General features: G+C 42.2%; 1 protein-coding gene across 1 annotated transcript in view; it reads right to left on the bottom strand.

The window, feature by feature from the left end:
* Positions 1-910: 910 nt before the first annotated feature.
* npffr2a (neuropeptide FF receptor 2a) overlaps positions 911-27,702 on the bottom strand; it is a 54,389-nt gene continuing 27,597 nt past the window's right edge. Inside the window, exon 4 of the mRNA XM_079872325.1 lies at positions 911-5,084. Within this exon, the coding sequence (XP_079728451.1) occupies positions 4,244-5,084 (841 nt within the window). The 3' untranslated portion in view covers positions 911-4,243. The remainder of the gene's footprint in view (positions 5,085-27,702) is intronic.

Below are 27,702 nucleotides of genomic sequence, written 5' to 3'. Positions count from 1 at the left end.
CAGTGACAAATATAGGTATTCAAGGTAAAGAAAATGAAAAATATATAAGTTTCAGAAGTTACAGTATTATTGTGCTGTTAATTTTTTTTTACAACATGAACTAAGAATCAACAATATTTCAACAGCATTTATCGGTCTTAGTTAATGTTAATTTCAGCATTTAATAATGTTATTAAAATGATAGTTGTATTTGTTAACAGTTAATGCACTGTGAACTAACATGAACAAACAATAAACAGCTGTATCTTTATTAACTAACATTAACAAAGATTAATAAATGCTGTAACAAATGTATTGTTCATTGTTAGTTTACGTTATGAGATAGGATCCAGCATCCCTGTGACTTTACATAGGACAAATGGTTTAGATGGATGGATGGATGGATGGATGGATGGATGGATGGATGGATCACATGACATGACAACTAACCTTATCTCATCATAAAAAAGTCAAATTATTTAATTGATTTGATCCTTGCTATACCATTACCTTTTTAATGCTGTTTAATGCATGTTGGTCGCACCACATGACTATGACAGAAACGTTTTTCAAATCTTTTTTTTTTTTAAAGAAACTTGTACTTTGAACTTGAGATGAAAGATTGTGCCAAACAACTTACTTTTTTCTTGTCGTGAATTTTGTCCTTTTAATAAGATTTTTTTTTTCAACATTATGATTTTAGAACAGTTGTATCACCTTGACGTTCTACTTTATGCCCCCAAAATTAAAAATTTTAATTCAGAAATAAAAAACATGCTTATAATAGAAGATGTGTATTCAAGTCGTACAGTATATATGAATGGCATTTTTAATGTATTAACATAGGAAATCGGATCCAGACAAAAATGAGAATCACATCACATCACATCAGCACACAGAGGCAAATGAAGAAGAGACTTGTATTCAAGCCCTTTCACATTGATTTATTACCCTGAGCACATTTGTATTACATAACTCTGAAACTCACAAGCCTTGGACTCCATTCTGACAAATTACAACAATCACTGGAAACAAACATATAATATAAGTACAGTCATTTTCTTTTATTCACTTCCCTCAATTTTAAAATGTTGCCAAAATAACAGGTCTGTATGATTGATGTCCTTTTCAACAGTGCCATCAATTCGGCCAACATGTTTTGCTATAGTTTTGCACATGATGAATGTTTACACATGCAGTTAAGGTCAGTGACCGGATCATGACAAATGACTTGCCTCATTGGCACTCGGAGTTGTGACCACATCACGTCTACATCACTAACACATTACATTAAAATCGTAAGTATGATGAGTCATTTCTCAAGTTCCCCAGCAGTGACCTGAATGAATTCGTCATTCACTCCAGTCTCCTCTATACTCTCTGATTTGACTCTTTGTGACAGTTTTTGTCTTGCTACTTGGAACATCGTACTCACACGTCACTAGATTCGCACCAGTGCTCACTGTGAACCAGTGCTTCATTGCGAACTGAAAGCACAGCAGGTTGAATCATGGCCAGAATTGTTCTGTTTCCAGTGACGTCAGAGGTCCTGGCCCTGGGCCATGCAACGCCTGATTACATTACCAAGAGCTGATCTCAGCTCCCTCATTGGTTACAGCAGAAAGTTCAGTTTGAATAGATCAGTGATGAATCACATGGCAGTTTGATCAGACACTTCTTGCTTTACATTGAAATGCTGTATACTTCAACACTAAAGTCTGCAGGCTTATGGCAATTATCTTGCACATATAAAGAATGATTTGCACCCATTCAGCCATTCAGGAAAAGGAAACGGTGACAGAATCAGTGATGATTCTAGTGTGTCAAGAGTCAAGACAACAACTGATGTACAAAAATCATTTTCTTTCTTAGTATTTTTGTGTTATATTCCAGTACAAATATCTAAGCATTCTTAAATCAAGATCCATTTACTTGAGAAGCAAAATGACATAAGATATTCATTATGAAAACAAGTATCTAAATTAAGTGAGTTTATGCTTAAAACAAGAACATTTCTTTGCATTGTAAAAAGAAAATAAATAAATCAAAAAGAGCAATTGAGTTACACTGCTTTATTAATCTACATCAAATGATGGCATCTCCACAATATAAAAAGCACTCTGAAAGACAGACCATTTTAGTCCATATCCAAAAGTTAACCCTGAACACAGATTGCTTTACTCCTTGTTGAAAAGTGCATTTATAAAATCAAAATTAGTCTGTCATAATTACTTTTGAAACAACTGTACTCACTATTATCATGTAGCCAACACTAATATAACAAGACTCATGAAGCCTTAAATACTGACAGTTTACAGCATTGCTTTTGCAAATACATCATTAGAAATACACAAATTAACATTTTCACAGTAAGTACTCTGTTGTTCATAAACAGCATATTCATGTTTAGTAAACAGTGAGATAAAAATGACTGTTTCTTCTAGACATTTTTCTTCAAGACCTAGAGAGTCCATAACGTTAGAGTCACCTGTTTTTTTTTTCTTTATATTCTGTCTGTTTCTATCACACATTCCTTCAACTAATTTTCAATCTCACTATACAGTGGTGATGCTGCCTTAATCATGTTGAGATCACATTGGTTTATGTTGTGTCTGCTGTCAAGAAGAGGGCAGAATTAACATACTCATCTCCCATCTGTTATGATAATCACAAATACACAGCCCTGACTGCCGACAGATTTAATCTACTGTCAACAACAGATTCTAGAATTACTTGAAGACAAATCCTCTGTATGAACGCCTTTAATGGTTCAAATAAGTAATCCAACAAACTCCTGTCACAGTATTTGAATGAAAAATACTATAGGAAATGGAAATGTTTTGCTCTGTTTGAGGGAGAGAAAAGACTTTTCTGCTGACATTCACATTGAATGTAGGACATTCATTCATTCAAGTTGAAATAAATAAAAATAAACTGGGATAAATAAACACTGCATGGCATTTTTTTCTGGAACTTCATCCAAAGCAAACTGGAGTGGGGGTGTAAATAAGTAAAAAGTTAACTTTCAGAACATCCTTACCAGTTTGAATATATGCGTACCTAATAAAAATATTTATTGAAACTGATCTGCAAAAACAGCTTGTTCTGTTCTTCTAAATCACTGTGAATAAAAAGTATAAAGTAGGACATACAGAAATAGTTATTCCTAAACGTTGTGCTTGTCCTGGCTTTTGCTTCGCATATCCTTAACAGAGAGCTGAGGTTTATTTTTAAAGAGATTCCAGTCTGACTTTAACAGTTTCACTATAGATAAATTTGTGAAGCTGTCACAAGATAATGCAGGCCGAAGGAAGGGGTAGTTAACATACTAGAAAAAACCTGAAAGGAAAGCAAGTGGTTTATTCCACATGCAAACAGAAAGGGTAGAAAATGGTAATGAATAATTAAATGATGACTGGTTTTGGCACAGACGGGAAAAAACATGCTTGAAGAATAAATTAGCTTTAGGCCAGTGAATCACAGTGCTACATACATCCAGAATCATGAGCGTCAACTTTTGCCCATACAAAACCTACTTCTATCTATCTATGTCAAACAATTTAACAAAAGTCAACACTGATGAACAGGGCAACCAGTGTGAGTTACTTACTACAAGTTCTGTACAGTGAACAATCAGATAAATCTCATTTTAAAAGGCTCATTTTACCCAGTTTTGGCACGAGTTTAAAAAATATGGTATTTAAAAAAAGAACTCCCACCGAAATTTATTTCAGCATTTAGAGGGATTTGTCACAAATGAGGTATGTTTAATTTTAGTATTATGATGTGCCTGTGCTGTGCCTAAAATCCCAGAAACAATTAATGATTCTGGATTATGGCAGTTCTGATACTTTCAGATTGCATATAAAATGAAATAAATAAATAAAATAATGTGCTGTAAAATCCCAGATGTTTACAATAGTATACAGTAGTGAATACACAAAATTATTCTGTTTATACATAATTTTACAATAATCTTATTTTTTTTAACTGAATTTATCTTTACAAATTGCAGTTTACAAGACTACAGTTGATAAACTCCCAGATGTGCCAGAAAGTACATTCATGTTAACAGCAAATGACTGTTCAAAACAAATGTGAGTAAAATCCATTTTATACACAATTATATAATCTTAACAATATGTAATTTTAATTATTATTTTTTATGAAATAATAGTCATTAGATGAAATGAGCCTGTTATGTATCCTACATCATTGTCATCTAAAAACCGCCAGCCCATTATTATTCACCTCTATGAAGCCCTTAAAGAGAAGCTCCTTCCATGCTGCATTCAGACACTTTCTCTAAATCTTCCATCACTAAGTCTTGCTCGTTGACGTGGTTCATCCTCCTCGAGCTGTTGTTCTCGAGGCTATTAAGAGAGATGGGCTCTGTGGAGGGTTGCAGGTTTACCGGCTGCACAGAATTACCCTGCACCCTGTGAGAATAGGTCCGATGTTGACCACCGACAGGACACAAGCCGAACTTAAAGATGGCCTGAAATCCACGGCGAAAGTTCTCGTTGAAGAACCCGTAAATTATCGGGTTGACGCTGCTGTTGAAAAAGGCTAGCCAGTGGGCAAAGGGGTAGATGTAGATGTTAATAAGCCTGTACTGATGTTCAGTAAGTTTAACATAGTCTGTTAGCATCATCAGCGTCCACAGAGGCAACCAGGATAAGATGAAGAGCAAGGCCACGATGAGGAGCATTTTGATCACTCTTTGTTTTTTCTTCGACACAGAGTGACGGTTATCGTGGCCAGGTTTGGCCCCCGCTGGCATAGCCGTTTTAAACAGAGTGATCCCAATCCTTGCGTACATGATCACTATGAGGGACAGAGGAACTAGGTAAATGTTGGCAAACAGGACAGTTGTGTAGATCTTCCTCATCTCCTGGTTGGGCCAGTTTTCCCTGCACCAGTAGAAAGGGCTTGTTCGGTTGCCATCTCCCAGGAACACGCGGATGGTTTGTTCTTTAGTCACTTGAAGCATGACGCCAGAGGGGCACATGATGGACACTGCCAGGACCCAGATTATCACAATAGTGAGGGTGGCTGTTGATATTGTCAATTTCTGTTTGAAGGGATATACAATACATCTGAATCTGCAAAAGACAGCAACAGGCAACAGGTTAAACATTTAACAGCTCTATGAAGAAACAGTTGTGTTTTTATCATGGTCACACTAATGACTGAGGCTATTTCAGAGTTTCCTCTTTCCAGTATTTTTGGAGATGAACAGGATGACAGTTTTTCAAAAGATGTTTCGCTCTCATTTCATGTTCTCTCAACTCAATGTGTCTTGGTTAATAGTACTGTAGCAAACTGAGAAAATTATGGACTCACTTAACGGTTTTATTAACTTGAGCACTTGTGCGGCCTACTCCAAAATTTCCCCCAATTCCCACCCACACATAACTGCACAGGCTCGTTCTTCAGGAGAACACCCCACCACACAAACAGAACACATTACACATGAAAAGAACATACATTCACTTAGATCACACCTGAATAGAACATAAAACACTCTTTAGACTTGCTGAATAATTTTGAAATCTGAAAAAGGTTTCTATAGACCAGATTGTTTCACTATAGATGGTTAGTATGATAGTATGATTTATACTATCCCATTTATAGTTGTATCTGTCCCACTAAATGATGAAAGCCCATTTCCACCATGGAATAAAAAATATAAATGTTAAATGCAATGTATTATCTTGCAATTCTGTCTTTTTTCTCTAAAATTTGAGTTTCGGAATATTTTCCCCAAATCTCTGCAAATTGAGTGCAATCACACAGAGCTGGTCACAATTAACATTTTATAAAGCTTATTTGAAATTTAAATCATATTATCATCCAATGTTACTGCAAATAGGATTTCCATCTAACATAAATCAATATTTACAAAGTCAGAAGTGGTCAGCCTAATAGTGTTGAATAGTGTAAAAAAATACACAAATGAAAAGTGCACTCGATTTCTCAGCACTCTTAATAGTCCTAAAGTACAATTGATTCGTAACCCAAAAAACAAACGCTCTTAGAGAACGGTTTAAAACAAGGATACTAATTTGATGTTTTAGAGACGCTCTTAAGTGAAAACTACTCTGTAAAAAAAAAACACTTAATTGGAAGAAATGAAACAAAACCAAATGAGAAGCTATGAGAAGAAAGAATATTAACGATATCTCTAATGTGGAAGAGTAACGACTATAGTGACTGTCACTGTAAAGTGTTAGGCTATTATCTGCAGAATAGACAACAAATGAAGACTTCAGATGCAAAAGCCTCTAAGTCTGTCTAACGTTTTTCTTTAATATTAACATTTTTATCAGGCTCCTATGTATAGGTTTCTACCTAAGTACCGACATTAAAAGTATTTGATAAACGTATACTATGTGCGGAGAGCATTCACTCAATATTATTATCTCATTTTTGAAATAGGTGGCAGAATCTTTTGCATCGGAGGTCTTCAAATATAAAAAGTGTACTCTTGTGTTTTCCAAAACTGTCCAAATAAATGCTGGGTCGGATATAGGATATAGGATATATAAATCAAACTACACAACAAAAGTAGGCTACTACAAAAAGTAAATATGCTACCCAGTATTAAGTGCCTGAATGCCTGCCTTCCAGCTCTTCAGATCCTCTAGTGATACGTGAGAGTACTTACCATGAATTTATGTACAGCATATAATACATCCTCCTCTGCACACCTGGGACATTTATGTAGCCTATATTTTCTATGCCATACACAACGTATGCTGTGTCCGAAACCACCCTGTTAGTTGGTGCACACTGTGCGATTAATAATAGTCATTTACGATTGTTGCTTTGCAGACTGTACGAACATGATCATCGCTGTAAGCCATGTCACACTGTAAGATCTCAGTTGTCATTAATGTCAGACTGTAGGACAGTTAAGACGCGTTAAAAACGGACGCACACAAGAAAACTTGTCCGGAGTTCTCTTAAGAGAGGTTCTCTCGTATTGCGTAAGTTGTTTACGCTACGGGTAAAGTCATCTTTTCTCGAGATATTGAAGCCAAAAATTATCCTTAATTTTGTAATTATTGTCAATGCGTTGCAGCAGCTAGCAGACCTAGAGCGGGCTTAGCGCAACTGCAGCAGCCTATCTCTGAGCACTGCGGCAACTGCAGCAGCCTATCTCTAAGCCCTGCGTGACGTCGCGCAGGGGCGTGTCTAGAGGGGGGGCACGGGGTGGCACCGGCCCCCCCTGGAATATGATTGGCCCCTCTGGTGCCCCCCCAACATCATTGGGCTAGATTTACTGTCAACATGACAATGCCATTAGTTCGCCATTATTTTCGTCAACTACATTTTATCACAGACGAACACGAGACGATAACTATATCAAAAACAGTTTTAAATGACGACAACTATGACGAAAATGTATTGACATTTTCGTCAACGAATAAAAAATAGATGAAAATTTTAGGGAGGGACGATTGGGGAAGAGATCCAGTCAGAACTGATTTGCGTTTGTGGTAGATGCGCACATTTGAATTGTAACGTGCTGATCTACTCAGCGGCACACGAGTTGGAATGCGCTTGATGCTGCATGTCTCACAAATCGTTAAAAAAATGTAAACGTCTGGGAGAAAGGGCAGACATATGGACAGATCTGAATAAGAGTGACGACGCGAAAGAGAGCTTTATTCGGTATGTTTTTCTGTGCGAACACACACACACACACACGCGACCCGAAGAGTGCAGCCCTGCACATAGACAGCTAAGCGCGCTACGCGCAAAGGACTGAATTGAGCTCTCTTTCGCGTCTGAATGGACAAATACACACAACATGTCCGTTTTTGAGAGTATTCACGTAAACACAGTCGGTTATGTCTTTACAGAACGTACAGTTGTGAGAATATCGGATGTGCATTAGCAGTGCAATTGGATCTGCACACTCGGTCTTAAAGTGACAGTGCGTAATAAACCTAATGCCTTCTGTACACTTAATATTGTTCAAACAACAAAATAAAAAGAGAAAAGCATTCACTGCTCTTTAATAATAGCTTTAATAAAGATTAATTATATTTAATTCATACAAATAAATATATCTGCTTGAAAGAATAAACAATGATGTATGTAAGTAAAGACTGCATAATCATTAATTGAAAAAAAAAGACTGTTCTACTTTAGGAGGAGTTTTTCCAGTTGAATTTTCTGATTTCCCATGGGCCCCCCCTCACTGGTTCTTGGTCCCCCCTGTGCCCCCCCATTTATAAAATCCTGAAATCGCCCCTGACGTCGCGCCCTCACGCGTCAAAGCACGCCAGAATGGGTGTGGCTTAGCGTATATAAAGAAGGGCTCGGGGGCTGCTTACCTGATTTTCATCTCTTCAGCGAAGCTCTCCGCATCGCTGGATCCTCTGAGAGAAGCTGACGCCGTCGACTCAAGCGCCAAAGCATGCCTAGGACAGCGCCTGAGGAAGCCGGACGATCTTCGCCGCCTTCAGCAATCCGTGCCTGCTACGCTATCCGGCATTATATCCTTTACTGCTTGTGTGTGCTCGCCGCCGCGACACTCACACTTCTCTAAAAGAGCGCGAGGCATTTTACGTTTTAAATGCCTCGTTTTTCCTGTGGCTCTGGCCGAGCCCCACTCAGTAACGGAGACCGTCATGTCATCTGCGCTCTCTGCCTGGGCCGTCCACTGCGAAGAACTGACCATGTCGACCCTGCGGGATCGACTTGAGATGTTCGACGCTGAAACTGCACCTCCGCCCGCCTCTGCCGGACCACGATGCAAGAAGCGTCACTCCCAGAGGCTGCCGGAGCTGGATGTGGCCTGCAAGCGCTCGCCGGAACCTTCCCCGCGAGCCTCGCCGCCACTTTCCCCGCGCTCTCTCCCAGATGCACAGATGCCGGCGGCTGCCCGCACTGTTGACGCCTCGAGGGATGAACCGGAAGAGGACGCCATTAACGACAGCTGTTCTCTCTTGACATCAGGAAGCGAGGACTGGTCTGGCTCTAACCCAGACCCCTACCCTTCACTCCAGGAGTCCGCTGGGTCCTGGGCCAGTGTGGAGGCTGAGCTTATTTGCCTCCTCACCAAGGCACTCGGTCAACTCGGCCTCGATTGGTCCCCGCCTCTAGAGCCCGCGCCTAACAGACTCGACGGGGGTTTCCTGCCTGGCCGCCGCCAAGCGCCTTTCCTGCTGGAGCTTCACGCCGAGCTCACTAAATCGTGGAACGCTTCATTCTCCACTAGACTTCACTCCTCTATCTCCTCGACGCTCTCCCAAGTGGACGGCGCTAGTGAGAAGGGGTACAAGTCCATTCCCCCCGTGGAAGAGGCGGTAGCAGCGCACCTCAGTCCGCCGTCCGTTGGATGGCGCGCTAAGGCTGCACTCCCGTCTAAAACCTGCCGGGCTACTTCAGCTTTCGTTGGCCACGCCTTCGTCGCGGGACAAGCTGCTTCTGCCCTGCATTCGATGGCCGTGCTACAGATCCTTCAGGCCGATCTCCTCCGTGAATGGGACGAGAAAGGCGCGGATCAGTCCATCGTGACGGATTTAAGGAGCGCGACGGACCTTTCTCTTCGCGCCACGAAATCCGCGGCCCAGGCCATCGGACGTTGCATGGCCTCGCTCACTGTTAAAGAGAGGCACCTATGGCTGACACTCACGGACATCAGCTTCCCTCATGTCCGTGAGTGTCAGCCATAGGTGCCTCTCTTTAACAGTGAGCGAGGCCATGCAACGTCCGATGGCCTGGGCCGCGGATTTCGGATCTCTCTCCAACCGGCCTCTTTGGCCCAGCCGTGAGTGGGATTGTGGACCGTTTCTCTGAGGTACAAAAGACCACTCAGGCCATGAAGCTCTTTTTACCTCGATGCTTGAGCTCCACCGCAGGCCGCTCCCAGAAGCAGCCGCCTGCCCGTAGTTCGACTCAGCAGTCCTCCCAGCCTCCTCCTCTGCAACGACGCCAAGGCTCGCGCCAGAGATCACGCTCGTCAAGCCACCGCAGGCCGCCTCCCTCGCGGGGACCCCGGCCTAGGATCGCGCTGACACCTGAGCCAGCGAAGTCCTCCTAGCTTCAAGGAGGAAACGATGGTTGAGTCCCGCTGCGGCCGGACCGCCATCAAAACATCCCGCTCTGTCAGTTCCCTTAGCAAAGGCGACTGCAGATGTGTATTCTGCAGCCAACATGCGCGTCACGCAACCCGCTCACCTGCACACAAACGCCGTTTTTACAGCGACCCAGAGAAATCTCATAAAGAGTACAATTTCTGGTTATCCGGCTCACGCCGATGGTGTTTTAAGTGTAGAAAATGTGCCCGCTTCCCAGTGTTCACCCCAACACATAAGCACGGTTCCCCTGGTGTCATTCACTCATGCAGAGCCCACTCTCATGAAGCTGGCGTATGCCGCTCGAATGTTAAATGTAGGAAATGTGCCCACAGAACAGTGCCCACACCTACTCACTGCCCGCTCTGTTACACCCTTGTCCCAGGGAACAGAAAATATCAAGCCGACACACACCGGCTATGTCATAAGACCTGCGGCTGCTCGCGGGCACTCACGCTTTCTGACAAACACACCACGCCCAGCGCTACACACACCCCATGGGCTTTTTCACATGAAGCGTTCCCCATCCAAGCTGACCGGGACGTTACATGCAAACTGGCCAACCGCCGTTCTCAGCACGCCGCTGTATACAAGCACCGAGAGCGCACTCACAGCGCCAATGCCTCAGACTCAGGTTCACGAGCCCACACTGTGCGGCGATCGAGACCAAGAGACCATTCTACCCCTAGCCATGCATGCAGAGGCGTGGGAGGCTATCCCGGGAGTGTCAGAATGGGTGCTAAAGACAGTGAAGCAAGGCTATTCGCTGCAATTCACTCGTCGCCCCCCGCGCTTCTGAGCCCGGACCGAAACGAAAGTGAATCTAGAAGTAGCACACCTACTTCACGCAGAAATAGCGAAACTGCTATGCAAAGGAGCTGTAGAACCAGTACCACCTTCTCAGAGCGAGTCAGGCTTCTACAGCCGCTATTTCCTCGTTCCAAAGAAGGATGGGGCTCTCAGACCCATTTTAGATCTGAGACACCTGAACAAAGCCCTTATGAGGCGACCGTTCAAAATGATTACGACCAGACAAATCCTCGCACAAATTTGCCCGAGGGACTGGTTTATATCTCTCGATCTGAAAGACGCATATTTTCAGATTCAGATAATACCCCGTCACAGGCCATTCTTGAGATTCGCCTTCGACAGTCAGGTATATCAATACAACGTCCTCCCATTTGGCCTGTCCCTAGCACCCCGTACATTTACGAAGTGCATGGACGTGGCTCTCGCTCCCCTCAGAAGTCAGGGCATGCGAATATTGAACTATTTGGACGATTGGCTGATTCTAGCGCAGTCAGAGATAGAATTGATATCTCACAGAACGCGGCTTCTCAGCCACCTGGAGAGTTTGGGTCTCACGGTCAACTGGACCAAGAGCTCATTACTGCCAAGAAAGACTACCTCTTTTCTGGGGATAGATCTGGACTCTGTGTCTATGACGGCCCGCCTGTCGACAGCTGGCGCGCCGCGTTCGACACCTGGCCGCTTCATTCCAGACGGGCAGCCTTGTTCCCCTGAAAACTTTTCAGAGAATGCTAGGCTGCATGGCTTCAGCCGCAGCAGTGGTTCAGCTGGGTTTGCTACGAATGCGCCCACTACAGCGTTGGCTGAGTGCACGAGTACCACACCGGGCTTGGGCTTCCGGCAGTCTGCGTATCAGAGTGACTCAGAGCAGCGTCTCAGCTCTGGAGCCCTGGACAGTGGCCGAGTGGTACCAGTTGGGGGTGACGATGGGTGCTATCTCGTACCGAAAAGTTATCTCGACAGATGCCTCCAACCTAGGTTGGGGTGCCCTGTTCGAGGGCAGACCGGTCTTTGGCCAGTGGTCAGACCAGGAAAAATGCCTTCACATAAACTGTCTGGAGATGATGGCAGTCGAGAACGCGCTGAGGCACTTCCTCCCACACCTACGGGGCTACCACGTGCTGGTCCGCACGGACAATATGTCAGTGATAGCCTACGTGAGCCGTCAGGGCGGTGTCAGATCCAGAAATCTCAATGCTCTGGCGTAACGCCTCCTCGTTTGGGCTCAGCACTCCCTGCTCTCGCTGAGAGCCGCGCATGTGCCTGGACGCCTAAACGATGGTCCAGACAGACTGTGCAGGGACAACATTCCCCCGGGAGAATGGTCCCTGCATCCTCAGACAGTCCAGCTGCTATGGCGCCATTTCGGCAAAGCGAAAGTCGACCTGTTCGCGTCGAAAGAGAACGCTCATTGCCCACGGTTCTTTTCAAAGCCCGCTGTACGCTTTTCCCCCGATCTCGCTGTTACCACAGGTAATCAGGAGAGTCAGGGAGGCGGGCCATTCGGTGCTCCTCATGGCCCCGCGATGGGAGAACCAAGTCTGGTTCCCAGAGCTGATGCAGCTGACCGATCTAGCCCCATGGCCAATCCCGGTGAGAAGGGATCTCCTCTCTCAAGCCGGCGGTTCAATTTGGCATCCTCATCCAGAGCGCTGGTCTCTGCATGCATGGATAATCAACGGGTACCCGTTGTCCTGCCAGAAGGGGTGGTGAACACGATCACGCAGTCTAGAGCTCCCTCCACGAGAAGGCTCTACGCGTCGAAATGGTCTGTGTTAACTAACTGGTGCGCGGGGAAAGACCTGGACCCACAAACCTGTGGGGTCTCTGAGGTACTTGTTTTCCTTCAAGAGCTGCTGGAAAAGGGCAGGTCCCCTTCCACGCTCAAAGTTTACGTTGCGGCCATTGCGGCGTTCGCTGAGTCAACGCGCGGCCAGGCAATAGGAAGGAACGAATTCGTCATCCGCTTCCTTAGAGGAGCCAGGAGGATGAATCCCCCGCGACCCCCGTCGGTTCCTATTTGGGATCTTTCTGTGGTCCTAGAGGCCATGAAAGCACATCCCTTTGAACCGTTACAGACCGTGGATCTGAAATACCTCTCGCTCAAAACCGCTTTTCTGATAGCCCTGTCATCAGTTAAGCGCGTGGGTGACTTACACGTGTTATCTGTTAACGCCGCGTGTCTCGAGTTTGGGCCTAATGACTCTAAAGTCATCCTCAAGCCGATACATGGTTATGTCCCCAGAGTGCTCGGCACTCCTTTCAGAGCGGTGCCGGGCTCCCGAAGCGAAGTTGATGTTAACCTCCTCTGCCCTGTCAGAGTGCTGAGGATTTACATCACGCGCTCCGCCGCCTTCAGGCGCTCGGAGCAGCTCTTCGTTTCGTTCGGTGGACGCACTAAGGGTCTCGCCACCTCGAAACAGAGTCTGTCCAGGTGGATTGTTGACGCTATCGCGGCAGCATATGATTCCAAAGACCTGCAGTGCGCTTTGGGCATTAGGGCTCATTCCACTAGAGGCATGGCCTCTTCGTGGGCTTGGTCCAGCGGGATTTCTATTCACGACATTTGTACGGCGGCAGGCTGGGCCTCCCCCTCTACATTTGTTATGTTCTACAACCTAGAAGTTCCCACCCTGCAGGCTAGACTTCTGTCAGTCTAAGCTGCGAGTATGTTCTGCTCAGGTTCGATCATGCGCAGGCTGCTCTCACGCTAATATTAGCTTCCCTGGCTGATCTACACTGTGATACGGTGTGCTTATGTACATGTTCTGGCCCACTCAGGTTGGCCGTCTTATTCCCACTGATCTGTGTCCCTCGGGTGTGCCCTTGGGACTATGGGCCCTATTTTAACGATCTGAAACGCAAGTGTCAAAGCGCAAAGCGTAAGTAACTTTGTGGGCGGGTCTCGGCGCTGTTGCTATTTTCCCGGCGGGATAAATGACTCTTGCGCCCGGCGCAAATCTAAAAGGGGTTGGTCTGAAGTAGCTTCATTATTCATAGGTGTGGTTTGGGCGTAACGTGAAATAAACCAATCAGAGCATCATCTCACATTCCCTTTAAGAGCAGACGCGCTTTTTCCTTGGTGTATTGCTATTATAACGGCGGATATGCCAGGCGCGCGCCAGGAGCGGTTCACAGCCGAGGAGAGCAAAGCTCTCGTCACGGCCGTAAAAGAGAGAGAAGTGACATTGGGGATGGAGAAACACACCCAAATTAGCTTCGGTTAAACAGGCATATAATAATGTGGGTAAATGTGTAAGCTAGATGTATGCTTTTATAATAAATTGTCTATATATCGATCTATCTATCTATCTATCTATCTATCTATCTATCTATCTATCTATCTATCTATCTATCTATCTATCTATCTATCTATCGTTTGTAATAATATGATTTGCAAAAATGAAAACTGCTGCTTCTGTGTAGATTAGAGAATCAAAGTGTATGCGCGTTGTGCACGCTATACATTATGGTCAAGCATGCGCCCTTAAAATAGCATAATGAACAACGCGCAACGCGCCACTGACTTTAGACTAGGTTTTTTCTGGCCAGTGGCGCAATTGTTTTATGGAACAGTAAAATAGCACCAGGGATTGTTTTTTGCGCCTCCTTTTTTGCGCTGAACCGCCCAGGGAGCGCAAGTTCATTCCCTAGTTTAGCGACGTGCTTCTGTGGAGGGAAAAGCGCGCTTTGCGCGGGTGCAAAATAGGAATGAAACATGCGTCGGTGTACAAAGTCAATTGCGCTGGGTGCAAGATAGGGCCCTATATGTGGTTGATGCTGGCGCGCACGGCATTGACAAGGGGTTCCTGTAGCGTAAGCAACTTACGCAATACGAGAGAACCTCTCGTAAGAGAACGTACTTGGTTACTAACGTAACCTCGGTTCTCTCTAGAAGAGGGAACGAGTATTGCGTAACCTGCCGTGCCTGCCTCGAGCTGGTATCGCTTCAGTCGATGAAAACCAGGTGAGCAGCCCCCGAGCCCTTCCTTATACAGTGCCCTCCACAATTATTGAACCCCCTGGTAAATATGATCAAAATTGGCTGTAAAAAATAAATCTGCATCGATTATCCTTGTGATCTTTCATTCAAAAAATGTGCAAAATTCTAACCTTTCATTGAAGTAAAAGAATTGAAAGTGGGGGGAAAATCACATTATGAAATAAATGTTTTTCTCCAAAACATGTTGGCCACAATTATTGAAACCCCTAGAATTTTTTACGAGTAAAATATCTCTGAAGTATATTCCCATTAATATTTACCTTTTTTAGTACACCAGGGTGACTAGGAACATGAAACTGTCCAGCTATGACTTCGTGTTTCACAGGAGTTTAAATATGAGGAAACACAAAGGCCAAATCCCCTTAATCATCCATCACAATGAGTAAAACCACAGAATACAGTTCTGATGCGTAGCAAAAGATTGTTGAGCATCACAAACTAGAAAGTGGCTGTAAGACAATAGCTAAAGAATTGAAAATCCCCATTTTGACCATCAGGGCAATAATTAAGAAGTTCCAATCAACTAAAGATGTTATGAATCTGCCAGGAAAAGGACGTGTGTCTATACTGTCTTAATGGATGATGAGGATGAAAGTTTGAGTGGCCAAAGACTCTCCAAGAATCACAGATGGAGAATTGCAGAGATTAGTTGAGTCTTAGGGTCAGAAAGCCTAAAAAAAAAATTATCAAACAACCCCTACATCCCCACATGTTGTTTGGGAGGGTTTAAAAAAAAAACTCCTCGCTCATCCAAAAACAAATTCCAGCAAATTTAATTGTCAGACACGACTGGATCTTCAAACAACACAGGGTTCTGTGGTCAGATGAGACTAAAACAGAGCTTTTTGGCAGCAAACACACTAGATGGGTTTGGTGAACACAAGGATAAAAAGTACCCCATGTGTACAATTTAATATACCATTGGATCTTTAATGTTGTGGGCATATTTTTCTGCTGGAGGTCCTGGACTTCTTGTTCAGATACATGGCATTGTGGATTCTATCAAATATCAACAGATAAAAAATCAAAACCTGACGCCTTCTGCTAGAAATCTTATAATGGGCCGTGGTTGGATCTTCCATCAGGACAACGATCCAAAACAAACATCAAAATCAAAACAAAAATTTGTTGCGGAGCACAAAATGAAGCTTCTGCCATGACCGTCCCAGTCCCTGACCTGATGAGTGGGCTGAACTGAAGAGGAGAAGCACCAACATGGATCTGGGAATCTGAAGGATCTGGAGAGATTCTGTATGGAGGAATGGTCTCTGATCTCTTGTCAGTTATTCTCCAAACTCATCAGGCATTATAGAAGAAGACTCAGAGCTGTTATCTTGGCAAAAGGAGATTGCAAAAAGTATTTAATAAAAGGGTTTCAATAATTGTGGCCAACGTGTTTTGGAGAAAAACATTTATTTCATAATGTGATTTTCCCCCCACTTTCAATTCTTTTACTTCAATGAAAGGTTAGAATTTTGCACATTTTTTGAATGAAAGATCACAAGGATAATCGATGCAGATTTATTTTTTACAGCCAATTTTGATCATATTTACCAGGGGGTTCAATAATTGTGGAGGGCACTGTATATGCTAAGCCACACCCATTCTGGCAGGCTTTGACGTGGGGCGTGACGTCACGCAGGGCTCAGCGATAGGCTGCTGCAGTTGCCGCAGGGCAGCCAATGAGCGCGCTAGTAAGCCCGCTCTAGGTCTGCTAGCTGCTGCAACGCGTTGACAATAAATACAAAATTAAGGATAATTTTTGGCTTCAATATCTCGAGAAAAGATGACTTTACCCGTAGCGTAAGCAACTTACGCAATACTCGTTCCCTCTTCTAGAGAGAACTGAGGTTACGTTAGTAATCGAGTACGTTTTACATCATCAATCAATCAATGACACATTCAGTGACAGTGAGCTGCATTACACGCGGAATTGAAATTGTGACTACAAAGAAATCTAATGTTAATTTTGGTCACGGCTTGTCTTGAAAAACAAAGACAATTTGATGGTCGTCATAGGAGAGTCAAAATCTTGAGGTCTGAGGTCAAATTTGATCGAAACGGTCATTAATCGGCTGTCGGTGAACATTTCAAACTAACGATCAATGACTTTAGATTTTAGGCAAGGATCAGAGGATTCTTTTAGGATTTGAAAAATTTGTCTCAGACGTCCAAATCGTGGCCAAAATCGCACAGTGTGCACCCGGCTTTAATTGAAAATTTCATTCCCTATATAATGCACACTCATTTATAACCATAATGCACTCTGATTAATAGCACACATGTATTCACTTCAATATAGTGTTACCCATATTGCAAAAGGACTGAAATCTTTATTTTGTACTGGTTGATTAAAAAAAATTAAAGATATATTACAAACCAAAATTATACAGATTGGTTTTGAATTGAATTTGAAAGTTTTGCCTTTTTAACCTTCAAACAAAATTTACAGTATTATTATTACAGCATAGGGGAGGGCGGGGCACAACACATTTTGGTTTTGGCTCAATTATTAAAAAAATAATTAAGTTAGATTTTTTTTTTTTTTTTTTTTTTTTTTACACAAGCAACATACACATCTCTGCTACAAATGAACACAAAGTTTTTTTACTAGGACCTACCATTTTCGTACAGTTGCACTGAAAGTGACAGAAGTGCAAATGTTACAACTTACCCAAAATGCGGGGTTAATTGTAACAGACAGAGGGGTTAGTTGTAACACTTGTGTGTAACACACATAATTCAGTACTATTTTATCTGTAGAGTTTGATATTATTTGTACATCTGTATAGATAGATATCCATACATCCATCACTTATCCAATCATCCTTCTTTTATGGATCAATATCATGGATAGAGATATAGGAAAGGGCTGCACATTTTTGCAATAAATAAATAAATAAATAAAATCATCAAATATTGTAATCGCAATTGAATTATATTTGTGTGTGGCAGCTGCATGTAAAATTATTATTAATAATAATAAAAACGAGCTCAAAATCACATTTTAAATGGTTTATTGCATGAAAACAGGCTAGATTTTTAACAAATAAACAAATGATCGATGCATAGTAAAAAAAATTGAAAAAAAAATCATACTTTGACATTTAAATTCCAACACTGTTTGTGAAAGTCCAACAAAGCTAAATGTGGCAAAATAAATATATAAATAAATACTCAAACCTGAAAAGCTGTGTGGCTCCCTGTTTTCATTTCATTATCGTTGTACACTTGGTGGCTTAGTTGTAACACTGTGCTACAACTAACCCGCTGTGTAAAAAATATTTTAAGCCTAGCTAACAGTTGCTAGGAGTTGCTGATATGTTTCAAAATGCTATGTTTTAGCCAACAAGACAGAGATTAAGGTAATATAAAGTTAGATTTGGTGACATACACACCCAACTCAGAAACCGAAAAAAAAAAACGTATGATGAAAAAATTTACTTGCATGGTGTCAAAACACTCTTTGTCCAGAATCTTCACGAAATCTTATCAAAACTTTCCACAAATCCGTGGGAGACCGTCTTCTGGCAGCGAGAGAAAAAGAGCGGAAACACAATCTGCTTGACCCTGACTAACTATGTAAAAGGTCTGTGTTAGATTTAACCCCGCTTTAGGTTGTGCCCCGCGCTCCCCTATTACAGGCACATTGGCCATGAAATCAATTTATTTTGAGGGGGTCCATGACTTGTCCATACATCCTTCACATTTCATATGAATGGTCAGAATAAAAAAACAAACTTGAAAACTGAGGTCAGACTAAAATGTTTGCCTAAATTAGTGTATAATTGATTTTATGCACTACTTAGTAATGGATGAATCTAAAATAGTTAAGCTTTGTGGTGTACTATGAAGTATTTGTTATAATGCCTTATTGTCTATAAATAGATATCCACACTATATTGTTAGCCAGAACAATCAATTACAAACTACAGACAGGCTACTCACTATGCTGGAGTGAAGGAATCATACAGACAGGAAACATACAACAACACTGTAAAACATGACCTCAGATGACTACTTAACACATAATTAAATGTGATTCCATGTGTAAAAATGTAAGAGGAGATGAGGGTTAATTTAACACTCTGATTCACCGTCTGGCAGTATTAAGCAGGAACAGATGCACTACAGCGATGACACACACACACACACACACACACACACACACACACACACACACACACACACACACACACACACACACACACACACAGAGAGAGAGAGACACCCAATCCAGCAGTGATAGTTTTCATTTCACTGCTTCCCCCAAAGGCCCCATGTCGTGATGATATAACAATGACATCAGGTGGGTATGGAAACCCAGCTGTCCAATCTAAAGGAACAGAACCAATCCGAGAACAACAGTCTGGACACAGTCTGGACCTTCCAGTGGACTAATGCCCATTTGAAAGTGACACACTTCCTGCTGCCAGTAGGTGGCGCTATAACTTTGACTCATAATAGTTGCATCCATCTGATCGGCCTCTTACCATGCACACACAGCTGAAGTTTCATCAAGATCAGTTAATGTATGCAGAAGTTATACCACTTCGTGTTTCTCTTGTGCAAACGTGATGATACATCACGTTTGGATGATACACCAATGCAACATTCTCGAAAAACAATAAGCAGAGTGGACTGCCATAATATAAATATGTGTGTGTGTGTATGTGTGTGTGTGTGTATATATATATATATATATATATATATATATATATATATATATATATACACTCACCTAAAGGATTATTAGGAACACCTGTTCAATTTCTCATTAATGCAATTATCTAATCAACCAATCACATGGCAGTTGCTTCAATGCATTTAGGGGTGTGGTCCTGGTCAAGACGATCTCCTGAACTCCAAACTGAATGTCAGAATGGGAAAGAAAAGTGATTTAAGCAATTTTGAGCGTGGCATGGTTGTTGGTGCCAGACGGGCCGGTCTGAGTATTTCACAATCTGCTCAGTTACTGGGATTTTCACGCACAACCATTTCTAGGGTTTACAAAGAATGGTGTGAAAAGGGAAAAACATCCAGTATGCGGCAGTCCTGTGGGCGAAAATGCCTTGTTGATGCTAGAGGTCAGAGGAGAATGGGCCGACTGATTCAAGCTGATAGAAGAGCAACTTTGACTGAAATAACCACTCGTTACAACCGAGGTATGCAGCAAAGCATTTGTGAAGTCACAACACGCACAACCTTGAGCCGGATGGGCTACAACAGCAGAAGACCCCACCGGGTACCACTCATCTCCACTACAAATAGGAAAAAGAGGCTACAATTTGCACGAGCTCACCAAAATTGGACAGTTGAAGACTGGAAAAATGTTGCCTGGTCTGATGAGTCTCGATTTCTGTTGAGACATTCAGATGGTAGAGTCAGAATTTGGCGTAAACAGAATGAGAACATGGATCCATCATGCCTTGTTACCACTGTGCAGGCTGGTGGTGGTGGTGTAATGGTGTGGGGGATGTTTTCTTGGCACACTTTAGGCCCCTTAGTGCCAATTGGGCATCGTTTAAATGCCACGGCCTACCTGAGCATTGTTTCTGACCATGTCCATCACTTTATGACCACCATGTACCCATCCTCTGATGGCTACTTCCAGCAGGATAATGCACCATGTCACAAAGCTCGAATCATTTCAAATTGGTTTCTTGAACATGACAATGAGTTCACAGCTTTGTGCCCTGGATGTGCATCCCACAAATCTCCATCAACTGCAAGATGCTATCCTATCAATATGGGCCAACATTTCTGAAGAATGCTTTCAGCACCTTGTTGAATCAATGCTACGTAGAATTAAGGCAGTTCTGAAGGCGAAAGAGGGTCAAACACAGTATTAGTATGGTGTTCCTAATAATCCTTTAGGTGAGTGTATATATATGTATGTATAAACACGTTGCTGTGAGATGCGTGATGGTTCTGCTGTGATCTTTGTTTAACTATTTTCGCTGCTGAAACAGAACAAAAACAGTCAATATTGCACCGGCTTGGGCCCATCATCCCTGCTCGCAGCTATATACTAAACGCATTTTATTCTTTTTTTTTTTCAATTTAAGAATTATTTTTAAGTTTAAAACAGCCAGATGCGTGGCCAAGGGCCCTGTATCTCTGCAGAAATTGAAAATCACGTGACAGGCTGGTGGTCAGAGAATTACATGGTACAAGAAGGCTGCACAATGGATGATAGGAAGTGGAGAAACAAAGTTCTGTATGACCCGCAGGACTTTTTATATGAAGATTTAAATGCTAAAGAAAAAGCATGAGAGTGGGCTGTTTTTGTCAATTGTAAGTTTTAATTTAGCGTTTAAGATTTTATCATAAGAAAAGTAATTTTAGCAAATTAATATATAAATCTATATAGAAGTAATGCATTGAATAATAAGTTGTTTAAATTTAGTGTGTTTAAACGTGAATAAGTCTATGAAAGACTATAACTGTAGGCTACTGTGTACAAAGAGAATTGCAATTCTGACCATTTTTTTAGTAACAACTTTTGGATTAAAAATAAAAACATATTTCTATTATTAATAAAAAATATATAATATTAATTATTAATATTTAATAATTAAATATTATTCAATTTAATTATTCACGGACCTCATTCATGAAACAAGCTGAATTTCTGTGTAAATCACTCATGTAAAACAAAATCTTTCTTAAATGATCTCAGTGAACTGAGTTCAACAGATTAAATAAAAACAAGGACAGGCGGAGCCAGACAGAGCCATAGGGGTGGAGAGATGGAGTGCAGCGGACGGCTCGCAATGTCAGACCAAGGTGGAGCCAGAGGATCAAGGGAGCCCGGTGGAGCCATAAGTCCGATGGTCCAAGGTGGAGCCGACGGAAAGAGAGAGGAGGCAAGGTGGAGGAGTCTGGACGATGGGCCGAGGTGGAGTGACGAGATCAATGGCTGGAGGCAGAGCCAGGGGATACCTTCGTCCAGGAGGAGCTGGATGCCGGAAGGCGCAAGGTTGATCCATGTCACAGAGGGGAGGCAGAGGAGGAGGAAGTGAAGAGGAGGTAGGAGAGGGAGGCTGGGTGGGAACTCTGGAGACTTTGAGCAGGACGGAACCAGCAAGGAGGCAAGAGATTCTGAGCTGGGTGGAATTAGTGTAGACGCAGGAGAACTAGACGGCACCAGCAGGGACAGGACCAGGATAGTCCGTAAGGCTCGCCAGATGGAGAAATCCACGAAACTGGTCCTCAAGGCTTTGCTGCTTTTGCTTAAGGCAAAACAGTTGGATTGCCGGTAAGTCCATCTTTATGGGTTCTTTCTTCTGTCACAGGTGTGGCTTGCGGATATAAATCACACAACACAGGAGTAGATCAAATAAACAGTATTTAATCCAATAATCCAACAGATAACAGGTCATAGAAATTAAGGAGATAACACAACCACTTAACATCGATGAGAACGGACAAAGAACTGAACAAAATTGGGAGAATATATACTAAGGGGCTGTTTACACAACACTCTTTTTAACTAAAAATGTCACACCTTTTAGGCGTTTCGGCCGTTCGTTTATACGGCAACGGCAAGTTGGGTCCCTGAAAATGCAAAGTTTTGAAAACGGGTTTCAAAGAGCAAGTTTTTGAAAACAGTCTCCGTGTAAACAACAAAAATGTGAATCTCTGATGACGATGACGTCATGCACATGCATATTACGTGTTCAGTCTGTGTTACAGCGCCATCTAATGGCCTGGCAGCAGAATATCAAGCATCACGTTAGTTCAGGCAGGCCACGTCAGCCAAGCTTGCATCAGCTAATAGCCAGCTGTTCCTGAAGTGTACCAATCCAGTGTTGACATCTATCACAGCGGCACATATACATTTCCATTCCTTCAGCATTTCATCCATAGCATCGCTGCTCACATTTAAACTGTCATTGCTGAATTTAGATAACTATTGTATGGCTGCAAGTTAATTTAACATCGGCAATTAGGAAACTGCTATTCTTAGCACAAGTCATTATTACATTATTGACCATGTCTGATCTGGATTCAGACAAAGAACAAGTTCGGCTTTTCTTAGAAAACGCTGGTGAGAATTTTGATCCAGACAATGCTCCAAGTGTGCGCAGAAGTTCGCAACTGGCCAACAAAACAATGTTGCTTAAAACTCTGCTTATTATAGCTGTCAGGCCTGCTGAGAAAATTTTTGTGACGCTGTACAGCCACAACATCCAGTCGTCTCTCGGAATCAGCCACTAAGAACTCTTTCAATTTTCACGAAGAACTCTTTCAATTGAACTTCATCCAACTCTGGCTGGATGAAGGACCACCACCTTCAACTAAACCTTGCGAAGACAGAGTTGCTTGTGGTCCCGGCCAACCCAACAATACACCACACCACAACATCTCCATTCAGCTAGGTTCGTCATCAATAACTCCATCAAGGTCAGCCAGGAACCTTGGAGTTGTGATTGATGATCAATTTAACTTTACAGAACACATTGCTAGAACTGCCCGGTCCTGCAGATTTGCCTTATACAACATTAGGATGATCAGGCCCTTCCTATCAGAGCATACTACACAACTCATTGTCCAAGCACTTGTTCTTTCCAGACTGGACTATTGTAATGCTCTCCTAGCAGGTCTTCCAGCTTGCACTGTCAAACCTCTGCGACTGATCCAAAATTCTGCAGCTAGAGTGGTCTTTAACGAGCCGAAGAGAGCACACGTCACTCCTCTCCTCACAAAATTGCACTGATTGCCAGTTGCCGCTTGCATCAAATTCAAGTCACTGACTTTTGCCTACAGAACTGGCTCTGCTCCCTCCTACCTAAATCCATTACTTAAGACTTACGTGCCAACCAGAAACTTGTGCTCTGCAAGTGAATGCCGTCTTGTGGTGCCATCTCAAAGACGCACAAAATCTCTTTATCTGACCTTTTTCTGGTCTGTTCCATGCTGGTGGAATGACCTGCCTAACTCAACCAAAGCTGTTAAGTCCGTGACCATTTTCAAGAAACGGCTGATGACGCATCTTTTTCGGCAACACTTGATCCATTAATACTAACACTTTATCTTCTATTCTATATCTATTATGTTTCTAAAAAAAAATTACAAATTAAATGAAAAAAGTACACGTACTGCGTTAGATTAAACTGGGAAGGGTCATAGCACTTGTATATTGTTGTCCTATCGTTAGTTTAACTGCTTCTATTGTTTTCATTTGTAAATCGCTTTGGATAAAAGCATCTGCTAAATGAATAAATGTAAATGTCAATTCTTCCTGGAAAACATCCCAGAAACACCCGCAACTCCATCGACTCCAACACCATCCGGATCCAGGAAAGCCATTGCCAAACGAAAGCACTCCTCCCGTTCCACCAACCCACCGGCTCTGAAAAAATGGATGGAACAGAGATCCGGCAACATCGCATTGCTCGAGTCTACAGAGGATCCTGTGCTGTCAGCCCTTCAGAACATTCAAATCTCCCTAACCAGCTTAGATGCTAGGATCCAAGCCCTGGAAAATCAGCCTTCTTCTTTCCACACAACTTTGTCGACGTCTGCTCCCATGGCTCCCGTTGCTGCTGCAGATGTTGCTCTCTCCACATCATTCATCATGGGACCTGCTGACCTTCTACCGCGGAGATCCTTAGCCACGGCTCTCCTAGCGTCCACCACCAGAACCCCTTTTTTTTCCCATCAGCCGCTGCTATCTCTTCCCAGCTGTGCGCTCAGATCCCCGCAGGTAACAATATTAATCTGGTAAAAATCCTGCTGTGGTCAGAGTGCCAAGATAAACGCATATTTGACCACGGAGACATATTTGTTATGTTAAAAGATAATGACCATTGGCTGTCTAATTGTCTAACTATCCCCGAGTTTAAAGTGGCTTTCAGAGTCTTTAGAGACATAATCTGTGAAATCTATCCAGAGCACAGATCAGAATTAGACACCTATTTAAGTCAAGTCAAGTCAAGTATATTTGTATAGCGCTTTTCACAATACAGATTGTATCAAAGCAGCTTCACAGTATTAAATTAAAATAATACAACAAGGTTTGTTTCTAGTGGAATTTATTGATTGATAAAATTAAAATTAAATATCCCCAAAATATCCCCAACTGAGCAAGCCAAAGGCAACAGTTATTTTGCAATAATATTTAGCCATTATCTCAGACCTCGCCATGACTTACGGTGGGACTCTTTTCTACGAGTACCATAAATCTTTCTCTGCAAAGGCAGCTATGTACATTCAGCGGTTCAACCAAAGACTGGACTGGTCTGAAGTAGATTTGGCTTTAATAAGCAGACATTTTACATTTGTCTTGCTCCTTGTGTGGTTCTTTTGCACATACTCCTTCTCTGTGCCCGAGAAGTGCTAAACCTCCGGCAGGCCGTTTACCTAAAGATGAAGCAGCAGAAAAGGTTACCCCAGTGATTCATACTCCATTGTGTCATAACTTTAACGAAAATGTGTGTAGGTTTTCTAATTGTAAATTTATTCATGCTTGCAGTTATTGCGGAGACGGACATCCCAAGTCAGTGTGTCCTCTGAGAATGCACATATCAAAAAAGAGAAAATAAAGCCTTCTCCACCTGTCAATGTTCCTGAACTTGACAAGGCTTTGAGAAAGCATCCCAATCGTTGTTTTGTGCATTATTTGATATCTAGACTTATTCAAGGTTTCTTGGCTGGTTCTCCCAAAAACATTGTTCTTTTGTAATAATCTTCGGTCAGGCATTAAAGAGCCCGAATTAGTCGATAGATTATTGGCAAAAGAGGTAAAGAAAGGCTATTTGATTGGTCCCTTTGATAGTTGGGAACTATCAAAGGGATAACAGGGGTGCTTCAGTCCTTATGTGGATTCACTTTTAGAAGCCGTTTTCCTTTGTGCTTTTTATGGTTTTCTCAGGGTGAAATTACTACACGCAATAATAATTTTGATCCCTCTCACGTTCTCACATTTTCTGATATCACTTTACCTAACATAACCCTTTCTAGTTTTTCGCATTAATCCTTTAGGTGTAGCTACAAGGAAATATTCCGGGAAAAAATGTTTAATAATAAATCTGTCAGCTCCTCATGACAACGTTCATGTACCTAGCATTAACAGTTTGATTCCTCTTCCCAATTTTTCTTTGTTTTATGCTTCAGTAGATGCCATTCAGGTAATTAAAACAGCTGGTAAGGGCGCTTGGCTGGGCAAAGCCGTCATCGTCGTTGATTTTAAAATCATGCCGCTTCACCCATCTCAGTGGTACCTCTTCGGAGTTCAATGACGTAAAAAAATTTTTTATTCTGTTAGACTTACTTTCGGTTGCTGCAGTAGCCCTCGTATTTTCGATACTTTATCGGAAGCGCTCTATTGGATTCTTTTAAATAAGTATAAGCTGCCTTTCGTGCTTCATTTGTTAGGCGATTTCTTGGTCGTGGACTATCCAAAATCTAAATCCGAGCGATGTATTAATATCCTGAAAGAAACTTTTAATACGCTAGGTATACCTCTCTCAGAAGAAAAAATTGTGGGGCCATCAAATACAATAGAATTTCTTGGCATCATCCTAGACAGCAATCTCATGCAAGCTTTCTTACCTTTTAATAAACTTGATCGTATCAGGGAGGTTATTAAAACATTTTTAAACAATCTCTGTTAGGGCATTTAAATTTTGCGATGCGAATCATTCCTGCAAGGTCGTTGTTTCATTTGTGGATTTATCAAAAACAGTTGAGAAATTGCACGATTCTATCAAACTAGATTCAGGCTGCAAATCCGAGCTGCATTTTTGGTCTCTTCTATGTAAAGGGTGGAACGGGATTTCTTTTTTTAATAACAATTTAGTAGAGACTTCTATCGACCTTAGGTTCTTTACTGACGCCACTCCTTCTATTCGATACAGAGATAGAAGGATTATTGAAATCCAGATTATTGAAATCCTTCTATCAGATTTCAATAATCATTGGTTCGCTGGCGCTTGGCCAAAAGAATTGTCGACTCTTCTTACTAACACACTATCAACAGCGCTGTTAGCATTATATCCTATCGTCGTTGCCTGCATTCTTTGGGGCAATCAGTGGTCCAGAAAACAAATTATCGTTTACTGCAACAATGCAGCAACGGTTTTCATTATTAATAAAGGGCGCTTCTCAGTTCCCTTCATTAATAAAATTGAGGTGTCTTATGTGGACAAATATTATCAGCAATTTTACTCTCCGTGCTGCTCACATACCTGGCCTTGATAACAAAATAGCTGACTGTCTGTCTCGTTTCAAATTTCAGGAGTTCAAAACTATGTGCCCACATGCCTCTCCATCGAGCCTGCTTTGCCAAGTGTTGGCGCACATTTAAGTTGTTTTACACGCGTGTTTTCGACGTGCTGTTTCCTTGTGGCTTAAATAATTAAATAAGGTAAAACTAATAAACTTTCAAAAGTCTAAACTTAAAGTCGGATATGCCAATCCATTTATTAGTATAACGAAAAATGAAACATTTCTTAAATAAAACTTAACTCAATTCAGTCTCCATGATTACACGCCGTGTCTCACGGTCAAAAACCATGCACCTCGCTGTGCGCCACACCTGCACTAATTAGCCCCTGTCTTAAGTAGACTTGTGGCAGAACACAGCGCCAACCCATCCCAATACACAGAATGGCTCCAACACAACCAGCCCCTAATTGTTCATGGCACTACAAGACATAACAATTATAAACATGTACATAAATGGAGACATTAATATAACAAAAAACATCTTACAATAAAAACAGCAAACAAATAAGCAAACAAATAAACCCCTCTTTTGTGTGTTTGTTCAATTTTACATTGACTGTTCTACCAATAGGCCTAATTTTG

This window comes from Squalius cephalus, assembly GCF_949319135.1.
Source record: "Squalius cephalus genome assembly, chromosome: 5".
NCBI lineage: Eukaryota > Metazoa > Chordata > Actinopteri > Cypriniformes > Leuciscidae > Squalius > Squalius cephalus.
The sequence above is the reverse complement of the archived record's forward strand: the minus strand, read 5'-3'. Positions and strand labels throughout refer to the sequence as shown.